Source organism: Varanus komodoensis, unplaced genomic scaffold, assembly GCF_004798865.1.
Source record: "Varanus komodoensis strain SLA01 unplaced genomic scaffold, ASM479886v1 scaffold11, whole genome shotgun sequence".
NCBI classification, from domain to species: domain Eukaryota; kingdom Metazoa; phylum Chordata; class Lepidosauria; order Squamata; family Varanidae; genus Varanus; species Varanus komodoensis.
Genome location: NW_025335317.1, coordinates 30,257,190 through 30,269,143, shown reverse-complemented (window position 1 = coordinate 30,269,143; position 11,954 = coordinate 30,257,190). Strand labels below are relative to the sequence as shown.

Here is an 11,954-nt window from a genome sequence, read left to right as displayed (position 1 = left end):
ACTTATGACAGCTATTCCTATGCCCCAAGTGCAAGAGCTTGCACTTATCCAAATTGAACGCCATCCTGTTGTCTCCTGCCCACTTCCATAGTCTGTCCAGAACCTTTTGGATCTGGAGTACCTGCTCCTCAGTTGTGGCCACTGCTCCGGTTTTAGTGTCATCTGCGAATTTGATCAGCAGACTGTTCACCCCTTCTTCCATGTCATTAATGAAAAGATTAAACAGAATCGGCCCCAGGACAGAGCCCTGGGGGACCCCGCTTGTCACTGGCTGCCATCCCGATGATTCCCTGCTAATGGTTGCCTTCTCCTTTTGGTCAGTCAACCATGCCTTAATCCACCGAACAGTCCTTGGGGTATCACAAAACTCCTCAGTTTCACCACCAGGATATCATGGGGCACTTTGTCAAAGGCCTTGCTGAAATCCAGGTATACCACATCCACTGCATCCCCTCCATCTAGCCATCTCGAAACCTTGTCATAGAATTCCACAAGGTTTGTCTAGCAGGACCTGTTTTTGAGGAAGCTGTGTTGTGTGGCTGTCAGCCTCCCTTCCCTATCTAGCATCACTAGATCTCTCTCTATTATGAGCCTTTCCATTATTTTTCCTACAATGGACATAAGGCTAACTGGTCTATAATTCCTCATGTCCTTTCTAATACCCTTTTTGAAAATTGGGACCACTGATGCCACCCTCCAGTCCTCTGGAACTTCACCCGTTCTCCACGAGGTCTCAAAAATGGAGGCCAGCGGGCATGAGAGAACTCCTGCCAACTCTCTAAGTACTCTCAGGTGTAATGCCCAATGCCCTGGTGAGCCCCTCGACTTCAAGGGGGGGGGGGGTGATTCTAATCTGTGTTGTCTCCCCTTCCTCTTCCTATTTACATGCTGAAAGAAGCCCTTTTTGTTGCTCTTGATATTCTTGGCAAGTCTCAGCTTGTAATCAGCCTTAGCCTTGCGAAGAATCCTTCTGCAACAGGCCTCCTCCTCCTGGTATACCCTTTTGTCTATTTCCCCCAGTACCCATTTCCTATGGAGGTTCCTCTTGCGTCTAATCCCTCTAACCACCTCCTTTTGCATCCATGGTGGCACTCTCCTCCGCCTCCCCACCTTACTGACTAGAGGTATTGTCAAGGCTTGCGCCTCCAAAACCTCCCTTTTGAGTGCTATCCACCCTTCCTCAACTCGCTTACCTTCCAGTAACCTATCCCAGGAGACTTTCCGCAGTCTGGCCTTCAGTTGGCCAAAGTTGGCCCTCTTGAAGTCCCAGCTTCTAGTGCTCGACCTGCTGCATGTCCCCAGTCCCCTGAGCTTAAAGCAAAGGGTGGAGTGATCACTCAAATCCAGAGCTTCCCTAATCTGTGCTTCATCTATCAGCTCCTCCCTATTGGTCAAGACCAAGTCAAGGATGTTTCCCCCCCCTCGTCGCCTCTCGGACCCTCTGTGTGGAAAATGCTCCCTCAATAGCTTCTAGGAAGCGACATGACCTGGCTGTCACCGCCGAGTGAGTCTCCCAAGTAATATCCGGGAGATTGAAATCTCCCATAATTACTGTGTCTCTCCCCCGAGATATCCTTAGAATCTGGCCTGTCAGGACATCATCCAGGGTCTCAAGTTGACCTGGAGGGCGATAACAGACCCCCACTGTCAGGTCTCTTTCCCTGTCAAAACCCCTAAGTTTCACCCAGACTGCCTCTACCGAATCCCCATCTGTGCTGTATTCTATCTCACTGCATCCTATTCCTTCCCTGACATATAAAGCCACGCCCCCACCTCTCTTTCCCTTCCTGTCCTTTCTGAAAAGGTGATACCCTTTTATGTTCACATTCCAGACTTGCCTTTCATCCTGCCAAGTTTCTGAGATTCCCACCAGATCATACCGCCTCCCCACTCCCAGGAGAGCTTCAAGCTCTTCCTGCTTATTACCCATGCTCCTAGCATTGGTGTACATGCACCTCAACTCCTTCCCACCACTTCCTTTCCTTGGAGTTCCCAGCCTCCTCCTTCCTCCCATCCTTCCTGATACCTGGCCCCTCTCTGTAGGAGTCCTGTCAGTCCCTGCAGTACCTCTAAAACCCTGCTCCCAGAGCCCTGATCCTCCCCGCACACTTGTCCAGTGCAGACATGTTACTGGGGGGCCTGAACCCCACCCCCGGCTCAGTTTAAAGTCTTTCGGACGAAGCTAACTAGAGCGTCTCCAAAGGACCTTTTCCCCCTCCTCGAGAGGTGTAACCCGTCCCTTGCCAGAAGTCCATTGGCAGGACACCGAGTGCCGTGGTCGAGGAAGCTGAAGCTTTCCTTCTGGCATCACACCCTAAGCCAGTTGTTTACCTCGGAGGCCCTCCTGTCCCTTCCTGGCCCAAACCCTCGGACAGGTAAGATTGATGAGAAGACCACTTGGGCCTTCAGCTCCCTGAGTTTCTTCCCCAAGGCCTCAAATTCCCTGGTGGTCCCAACCACACCCTGCCTGGCTACATCGTTTGTGCCCACATGGATCACCAGGAGTGGCTGGTTACCCCGGAGCGAACAAGACGCTCCACTCTGTCTTTCACATGCTGGATGCGTGCGCCCGGCAGGCAGCAAACCTCCCTTGTCTCCAGGTTGGGGTGGCACACTGCTGCCTCAGTGCCCCTCAGCAGGGAGTCCCCAACAACAATCTCCCGCCGCCGTACCTTCCCGGTGCTGGTGGGCAGCCATGCCCTGGCCCTCGCCTCTCTCGCAGCAACCCCCTTGCCCCCTGACGTCCCAGACTGGGGGTCCTGCTGGTCCCCTGAGGCCTCATTAACCCCAGCCTCCCCAAGTGGAGAGAACCTGTTTCCCAGCTCCAGATCGGTGCCAGGAGAAGGAGGAGGCCGTGCTGGCTTCGTCCTCCTGTGGGTGACATGCCTCCATGTCTCCGCAGCTGCTCCTCCCGTGGTCTCTCCTTCAACCCTCTGTCCAGAGGGGGGCTGCTCCGGGGGCCTGGAGAGCTCTCTCGGCCTTCAGGCACCTCACCTTCTCCTCTAGCAGGGTCACCAGCTTGCACTGAAGGCAAGTGTATCCCTGCCTGTCCTGGGGGAGAAGGGCAACACCCGTGACTCCCGGCAAGGCCATCTCCTGGTCTGCCATCGTTATCCCTTCCGAGACCTTACCTTGGTCCCCTGCCTTGTTTGTCCTGCAGTTCCTCTCACTTCTCCCAGACAAAAACCCACTCGCACACACACACAAGGATAAAATAAACTTAAATTTAAATTGGAAGAAAAACAAAGCAAAGCACAGCACAAACAAAAACAAACAAACAAACAATCAAACCTCTGTGTCCCAGGGAAGGGTGTTCCTGGACAGCCCGGGCCGCAGCTAAGGGATGCAGACAAGGGATGATGCCCTTCCTCTCTGCTGCTCCTGGCCCTCTGCTCCCCTGCCCAGCTCCTACCTTGCCTTCGCCAGTCTCCTGGCCACTCAGCACTCTCTCCCAGCCTGTGCCTCTAATGCTCTGCTGCTCTGCCAAGAGGCCAGAGCCAAAAGCAGAGGCCAGAGCCAACATTCTCATACAGATTCTTGGTATAGTGTAGTCCACTGCTTTTATAGCAGATATCATTCATCAAAAACATTAAAAGGTTAATTGTGTTAAAATGAAAATCAGTAAATTTAAAAATTAAGTTTAAAAACTGAATAAGAACTTCTTATAAATAAACATGTATCATGGTCAACATTTAAAGTATGAGATTAAGTTTAAAACATAAATAAAATTTATTACACATACAACATTTATATTGGTAGTGCTGTAACATATCCACTAATTATATTTTTATAAAGGTTCAAGGTTTTTTTTAAAGAAGATGTGATTAATGGATATATTTTAACATTGTCAATGTAAATGTGTAATACAATTTAGATATGTTTTGATCTGAATCTCATTCTTTTATCTTTGACCATGATACATGTGTATTATTTATGAAAAGTTTTTTAAAGGCTTGTAAATGTAACTTTAAAACTTACTTATTTTCAAGTCAAAACAATAGATTTTTGATTAATAGAATTGGACTACATTATGCAAACAATTTGTCTAGGAATGTTTGCTGTAGCAAAGAGATTTGTTTTCATTTCAGTTTCAGACTCTGACAAAGAAACAGTGATTTTATGAAACACATTGTGCATAATAACACCTCTAATATGCACTTTACATTTCTTTCCTCTCTTTTATAGTCTCTGCCACTCACACATGCCTTCTCTTCCCATTACTTCACTCACCCTCAAAAATTCCAAATGTGTGCACCAACTCAAAAGAGTTAGGATCCCTTGCTTTGCTATATAACTGTGCTGACATATCCTCATGTCATTTAACAGATGTATCTGAAAGTTTGGCTAAATATTTGGCTAGTCACATACAATGAGTTGTTTGATAGCTTTTCTTACTGTCTTGCATGTGTGGTATTGATTCAGATCAGAACCCTGGAGTTCTCTGTGTGCATGTGTGTGCGTATTTGGGAGAGGGTTAAATACTCTTTCCACCTGTTTTTTCCTGTGGATTTTAAAAAACATGTTTCACAAGAGTTAAAAGAGGGAAGTTTCCATTGGAATCCAAGGCCCTGTGTTTCTATTTTTTCAAAAAGTGCCTCAAGACTAAGTTGTTTTAAAAATACAGGTAGGTATTACAAAGTTTTGCTGCTACCCACTTCTTGAAATAAGAACCTTTCTTCAGATATTAGGTAATTAAACCTTTGTTTTGATATATGTGTAACTGCTTCTCCAGTTGATCATGTATTCCCGGAATCTGGAGCAAACCTGCTGACTGCCTATGACCAATGGAAAGAGGCTGCTGATAATAAAGCTTGCTGTGATTATTCTCTGCATATTGATATCATTCGTTGGCATGAGGGCATAAAAGAAGAGCTGGAGGCTCTTGTCAAAGACAAAGGTAAGGTGGCCACACTTGCAGCTTTCTCGCACAAAAGCAAAATCAAACCCGTGCTATTGATCTTAAGATACTGGAAGACAAAGATTTCTGTAGATATAAATTGCTAGATCATCAGCAAATCTTTTTTGATAATTTTTAAAATATTTAAAATCTTGATAAGTGGTTTTTCTTTTGCATAAATAGACTCTCTGTTAGGAGGACTGAAACACAGAGAACATAAAATAAAACATTATCTAACAAAGGATAATGGAAATTAAGCATTAGTAAAAGAAAACTTTCTCCGTTAAACCATTCAATACCCAGCATTATGACTATGGAGGGATTATCAACACCTTTCAGCTGAGGTCTCCTTCAAATAATGTATCTTGACGTTTTGATAGACCTAACCAGACATGTTGTCGTAATGCCGCAAGCCCGATTCCAATGGCAGATCGGGCTGTCTGCTTGGGCTGATCTTATGTGTGGCATACCAAAGAGTGCTCTTGCCCAGTGGAACAAAAGCATACTGCTGCTTTGTGTCACAATCAGGTGGGACAACGAAGTACTTCCACCTGAACTCCTGGAGAGCCATTCCTAGTCACTGTAGATGATACAATGACCAGTGTTTACTGTAATAAGTGGCATTGAGGTTTTTCAGTTAGTCTCATATTTGTTTGGAGCTCAGTGACCATTTCTGCCTTGTAAATAAATTATGGGGCAAGCTGCATTTCTTGGTATCTCACCAGCTTACCTTATGGGCAATGGATGTTTTGTGATCAGCCATGTCTACTCTTGCAGCCATTTTATGAACCAGCAACTCCCTCCCCTCCATGGCAGCCATATTGCAATCATGCCCACCACACTCTTTCCAAATCCCAAATGTACCCACTAACCTCAAAAGATTGGCTGAATTGCAGTGAACTCATTACAGAGAACTCTAATAATATAATTGGACATGCTGGGATTTTGATCCAGTTCAGTAATGTAAGAAGTAATGCAGAAGTTAAGATAATGTCACCTAATGCAGTGTTTCCCAGCTGGTATCTTCAAGAAGCTTTGGGCTGCAACTTCCATGAACCCGCCAGAGTGGCCAGTTATCAATGGTAATAAGATTTGTAGTCCAAAGCATGTGGGTGGAGAGTGCCAGGCTGTGGAAGGTATTGTATGAACCAAATTGTGTAAAAACAATAATATGAGTTTAGAGCAGATTGGCCTAATTGCCTGCAAAACTGTGGTTCCTAAATTATTGCATTTTGACACTAAAGGAGAATCTACTTTCCCCTCTACCCATGCATAAAGGGATGATTTGGTTCTATTTAGAAAAAAAGCGTAATTCTGGCTGCAAAATTACACCATCCTATGTGGGAGTAAGTCCCATTTAAATCAGTGTGACTTACTTCTGAGTAAATGCATGTAGGCTTGCCTTTTCAGAGCCTCTCAGAGGATTATTGGCATCCTATGCAGGGTAGAAGGAGCATGGAGGGACAGGTTGCCTCTGTGCCCCTCTCACCATGCTTAGATAGCCATGTTCAGTCATCTAATTGTTCAGTCCCAGCCTGAACAAGTGTATGAGGTGCTTCGGATCCTGTCTCAGCCTGTCTCCTCCTCACCTCAGCAAGCTGTAGCTGATGTAGTTATTTCCTCATGTTGAGTTAGGAGTCTAATGTATTCATGAATACATGAGTCACTGAGTCTGAATACATGTTTCTGAGTGAGTAGCCATAGGACTGCACTGCCCATGCAGAAATAAATTCCATTGATTTCAGTAGGATTTTCTTCAGAACAAGCAAGTTCATGGCTTCTGCACAAAAAGAATTCAGGTTGGTTGTTGCTTTTTTTAAATCAGACCTTAAGCCTTGACCAGCTTAAATCAAACCAGGGCAGTCTGGAAGATAAACTGGCTAATATTTGTATAAAGTGGAAATTGATTATTTTCTTCCAACTGCAATCATTAATTCAATTCTGTCTTTGTTAAGGGGTGAACTCCTTTCTTGTTTTCATGGCTTATAAAGACAAATTCCAGTGCACTGATGCTCAGGTAATTATCCAAATGAGATGCAAACTAATGTTAAAAAATACTTGGGCACTAAAACTGTTACCTCATCAGCCTATGGAAATGCTTTTTTCCCTTTCTTTCCTGGCAGATGTATGAGATATTTAGTATTATTCGAGAATTGGGTGCCATTGCTCAAGTACATGCTGAAAATGGAGACATCATTGATGAGGTAGAATAAATATCCAATTTAGAGGTCATTTAAAACCAGCAAGTGGTTGCTTTATGTTGAGTTGAGATGTGCATGGGGGAGGGATAGCTAGCTAGCTGAATCACAGGCCAGCAAATCTGGTCTGTCTAAGGTTACAATCTGGGTTTTATACCTGCTTCCCTGGCCCCACCCCTTTCCCCACACTGCTGAGTATTTTGAGGCTTCCTGAGTTTTGCACAGATTTTTGTCCTCGTTCTAGAAGGCTGAAATGACTTTCTTCAAGCTTAGTTACTGGCAGGAAAAACATTAAGCTAAAATATTGTGACTTTTGGCCCCATTGCTTTGGTCTTCCTCACTACTGGAATGTATCATCTGAGATCTTCTCTGAAAATGAATTTGGTTCTTGGGCCAAAAGGTGTTTGATATCTCTAATTTAGCAGATGGTTCCTTGGGAGGCAGTTATTCATCCACCAGAACAGATGCACATGAGCCCCCATTAATATCTACTTGTGGCTGCCTATGGAATACTCCCTAGGAAGGATCAGATTTACTGTCACTTCAGCCAGGAATGGCTTCTGTGGCTGTACAGCTTATTAAAGCTTCCTCTTTTGCCTACTTTGTCTTCCTCTCTCCTTCTAAGCCTGCAGCTCCTCTGTGCATTTTGTGGCACATGAAAACACTATTGTCTAGTCTGCAATGGTGAGAAAATAGCTTTGCTTACAGGGCATTCTGGGGGATGAAGTCCTAAACAACTGGAGCTCTGCTTTCCATGCACCTCTGATGTTGTCTCTTGGCATTCAGGCTGCCAGTTAGTCATCCCTGATCCCAGGACTATGATTTCAAAATGCTGGAAGATCTACTATTAAAACTCTGAAATTACTTGATACCCCATCTTCTGATTTGGTTTGTCCTTTAGTTCCACTGCCTTTAGTTGCATCTGCTGTACATGCCTCATGAGGTTGCTACCACCCAGTGTAGTGGCCTTCCTTCCCCTTTCCAGCCACTGCATTCTCCATGCCTCCCTCCTCTCAGGTTTTCTTCCCCTTGGTCCCTCAACACGAAGTCTGGGTTGGAGATCTATCTCCCCCACCCTCAGAGTTTTTAAATGTTAAATATTTTTGAGCTTCTTTCTGGTAAACAGGTGTGGATTGTATTCTAGATTCCTCTTTATCTCAAGGGTATTGGACCTCTTTCATCCTGAAGGCTGAATACAATTTCAGAAAAGCTCTTTAGTCACATTACAGTAGTGGACAGGATTGAGGGCAAAAGGGGAATCATAGATTCACAGAATAGTAGAGTTGGAAGGGGTCATGAAGGCCATTGAGTCCAACCCTCTGCTGTTGCAGGACACCATGTTACACCATCCCACTCAGATGGCTGTCCAGTTTCTTTTTGAATGTCTCTAGTGTGGGAGAGCCCACCACCTCTCTAGGCAACTGGTTCCACTGTTGTATTGCTCTGACAGTGAGGACCCAAAGCATCAAGAAAATCAGCATGTTTTTTGCTTGCCAGTAACTTAAGTCTTTGAAGAAGTATTTTTAGCTACTAAAATAAGGGAAGGCATGGAGACATCAAGAAAACACCAAACGATTTTTGGCTATGGAAGGAGGTAGCACATGATCCCCTGGAGAACCCCAGGTGGGCTGAATTTGTCCTGCAGGTTTGAGGTTCAACACTCCTGCTTTAACTGCAGAAGCTAGATGTTAAAAACATAATTTTATATTTGTGCATCATGAACTCTGTTACTGCACCTCCCTTTATCAAATGAGCATGTTTCTTAAGTATTTTATACTTGGCGGCTCAATAGGACAAATTGTGACCTAAATCTTCCTTCACAAGACAAAATCCTTCAAGTAATGTTTTTGAACTACATCCTTTCATAGAGGGTTTTATGTGGAAGATCAAGATGAACTGAAGATGTTAGTTAGAAAGCTACTTAGTTTTATTTAATCAAGTAGAATGATATTTCAGAATTCCATGACAAATTCCCTTTTTTCTTTTGGCAACATACATTGTTTTCCATCATTAGCATTATTTTGGAATGATTTCTCCAGGCTAATTTTAACACCTTCAACGGAGTTAGGGAATTCCCCCTTTCCTTGTAAATCCCAAGCAGAAGCATGTACAAGCCACTGTCTTTTACTGCTGAGTTGTATATAAAATGGAGAAGCAAGCTGCTGTAATTGTCATATAAATATGGATAATTCTAGAGATTTCTAATGTTTTGAGTGAGATTTTAAATGCACTGTTTGCAGTTCTTAATCATAATTTCTCCTATATTTCTTCATTTAGGAGCAAAAGAAACTGTTGGAACTGGGGATTACTGGTCCTGAGGGTCATGTTCTCAGCCATCCAGAAGAGGTAATATTAAGGTGGTTCCAAAGAATCACATGTAGCTCAGAAAATATAGATTACATTGGTAAATGTTGCTGGATGTCACGTACATAGATAAAATCTTTTATACAGTGGGCCATCTTCAACATTCACAAGACTTCAAGTTTACAAATACATTTTCCCCCAAAATGAAAACAGGTTACTAAGCTTAAGCACTGAATTACATATTCTGATGGAACACATGGTACCATCATATTAGGACAGTGATGTTGAACCTCTTTCATCCTTACAACCAAATTTCAAAGAAGTGGATGGGGCAAAATACAAGTATATTTTACCTTAAAGCTTTTATTACCAGTAACTAAGCCTTAGGAGAAGCATCTCTACCTTTCAGAATGAGGCAAAAAGTACACAGAACTGAGAAACTGCCAAACAAATCCACTGTCAGGGAAAAGGGGGTGGGGCCAGAGAAGTGGGCATTGCCACTGGGGGAACAGAAGGGCCAGATCTGACCCTCAGGCCTGAGGCTTTGCATCCCTCTTCTGTGGTTATACAGTTTCAGCTTGAGCATGGGAACACTAAGTGACTACCCTCCCACATCAGAAATGCTTAGGCTGGGGAAAACTAGGAAAATATTCCTGCCTAGCTTTTCCCTGACATGCTAGCTTTCAATACAGAGGGTGTTTGTCAGATGATGGGGCACTGACATACATGATGCTTTACCTGCAGTCTAAATTGGCACTTTCCAAGAAGAACCAGAGTTCGATCCAGACATGGCCCTGTTTAGAACAGATGCAATGAAATTATCAGGATATAAATTAGTCGTGACTAACTTGACTGCTTATGACAAAATTTGGGTTGAACCCTGTGTCCTATAGCTACACATTTGAGTTAGCTCTAAGAAAATGGGCTATTTTGGGCATCCTTGATTAAACATGCCTGTCCCATTGTTTGGGTCTGCACAAAAGCTCTAGAGGTAGTAGTGGGATTATTCCCCTTTCCCTAGTAAACTTTGTGACCAGTAGCCCTAGCATATAAGAAGCAATGTTGATTCTCATTAGGATCACAGGAGATGTTGTGTACAATGTACTTAAATATCCCCACTGATGTAGTGCACAGACATTTCACATCACACATTGAAGCCACTAAGAAGCCCACTCTACTGGAATCTCCATGTGTGCATTGCTGCTTTGAATGAGAGCCATCAGGATCATTCTTTGAATGAAACCATGAAAGCATCCTACTAAAACAAAGTGAGTAGTGACATAGGGAACATTAAAAGTGGTTGTTCATAGACTTGGTCTCTCCATGCTTTAGGGTGCTGGGGCTGCCAGTCACTCTCCAAAGTTAGAGGATTATGTGCATCCAAGGAAGATGGGAAGAACACAGAGGTTTGGGTTGCTCCTGTGCTTTGCTCATGCTCTAAAGCATTTAGATAGCCAGCTTCATCCATTTAGAAGTTTTTCCCTCAACACAAGGATAGGCTGAGGCACCACTAGGATTCTTCAGAGGATGGCACTCCCTTACCCATTCCCTTATCAGCCCCAGGAATGCCCCAACCCCATGCCAACTCTGAGGATGCTCTTTCGTCTTTAGAGCTCAGCTGGTTTGGAAAGAACTATGACAGGACCCCCCCTCCATATCCCAGGTCAAAGTCTCCACTCTGGCCGAGAGTGTTTTTCCAAGGTCCATACAATGCTGGAAGGCCATGGGATTGTGCCCTGAGTCATTTGCCATACTATTTAGTGAAATGACAAAGCTCTGCTATTTTTCTTGTTCTGGGTGGCACTCTTAATCTGCAATTTTAAACATGCTTATGAGGAAGTAAATCCCATTGAATCCTATGGAAATTCTCTGTCAATAGACATGCAGAAGTTTGCACTCCTTGTTTTTCAAAATGGCAGAGCATGGCCTCTGATTATCATTACTTGGGTGAATTTTTATAACGTTTAAAGCCAATTATACAAGAACAGTAATGCTAACTTTCATACATTTTCCTGGAGCTGTGATTTTCCAATGAGTGCAATTAAAGAGAGAAAGAGAGGTAAGTCTTATGAACAGTAAGTAATATATAAACATTGAGTAGTACAGTCCATCATCAGTGAATTTCAGTAGTCCTAACTATAGAAGAATCTATGGGCATGCTGCTTATTTCTGAGATATTTTGAAGAAACTAATCGAGAGTGTTCATGCTTCCCAAGGTTGAAACAGAGGCAGTGTACCGTGCTATTACAATAGCGAAACAAGCCAACTGCCCCTTATATATCACAAAAGTCATGAGCAAAGGGGCTGCAGATGTCATAGCACAAGCCAAGAGAAAAGGTAGGTACCATTTGTATTCATGCCAATGAGGACTAGCATCTTACTTTTACAAGATTCTGCTGGAGACTGTGATTAAGTATCAGCTAGTTTTCAGTAGGTTTAAAGATAAAGAAAAACTTGATATTGTTCTGGGTTAGTGCTATACACTAGTTGAGACTAGTTGATTTAAAGTGTTTGGAATCCCAGTTCAGAATATCTGTCTTCTCCACGGTATACAG

The 11,954-nt window shown here is 43.7% G+C and overlaps 1 protein-coding gene across 2 annotated transcripts in view; it reads left to right on the top strand.

Moving 5' to 3' along the window:
* The window catches only part of DPYSL4 (dihydropyrimidinase like 4), a 50,433-nt gene that overhangs the window by 18,160 nt on the left and 20,319 nt on the right, over positions 1–11,954 (top strand). For both annotated transcript variants that reach the window (XM_044420026.1, XM_044420027.1), the window contains exons 4-8: positions 4,733–4,897; positions 6,853–6,914; positions 7,021–7,101; positions 9,373–9,441; positions 11,616–11,736. In XM_044420026.1, coding sequence (XP_044275961.1) covers positions 4,733–4,897; positions 6,853–6,914; positions 7,021–7,101; positions 9,373–9,441; positions 11,616–11,736 — 498 coding nt within the window. The remainder of the gene's footprint in view (positions 1–4,732; positions 4,898–6,852; positions 6,915–7,020; positions 7,102–9,372; positions 9,442–11,615; positions 11,737–11,954) is intronic.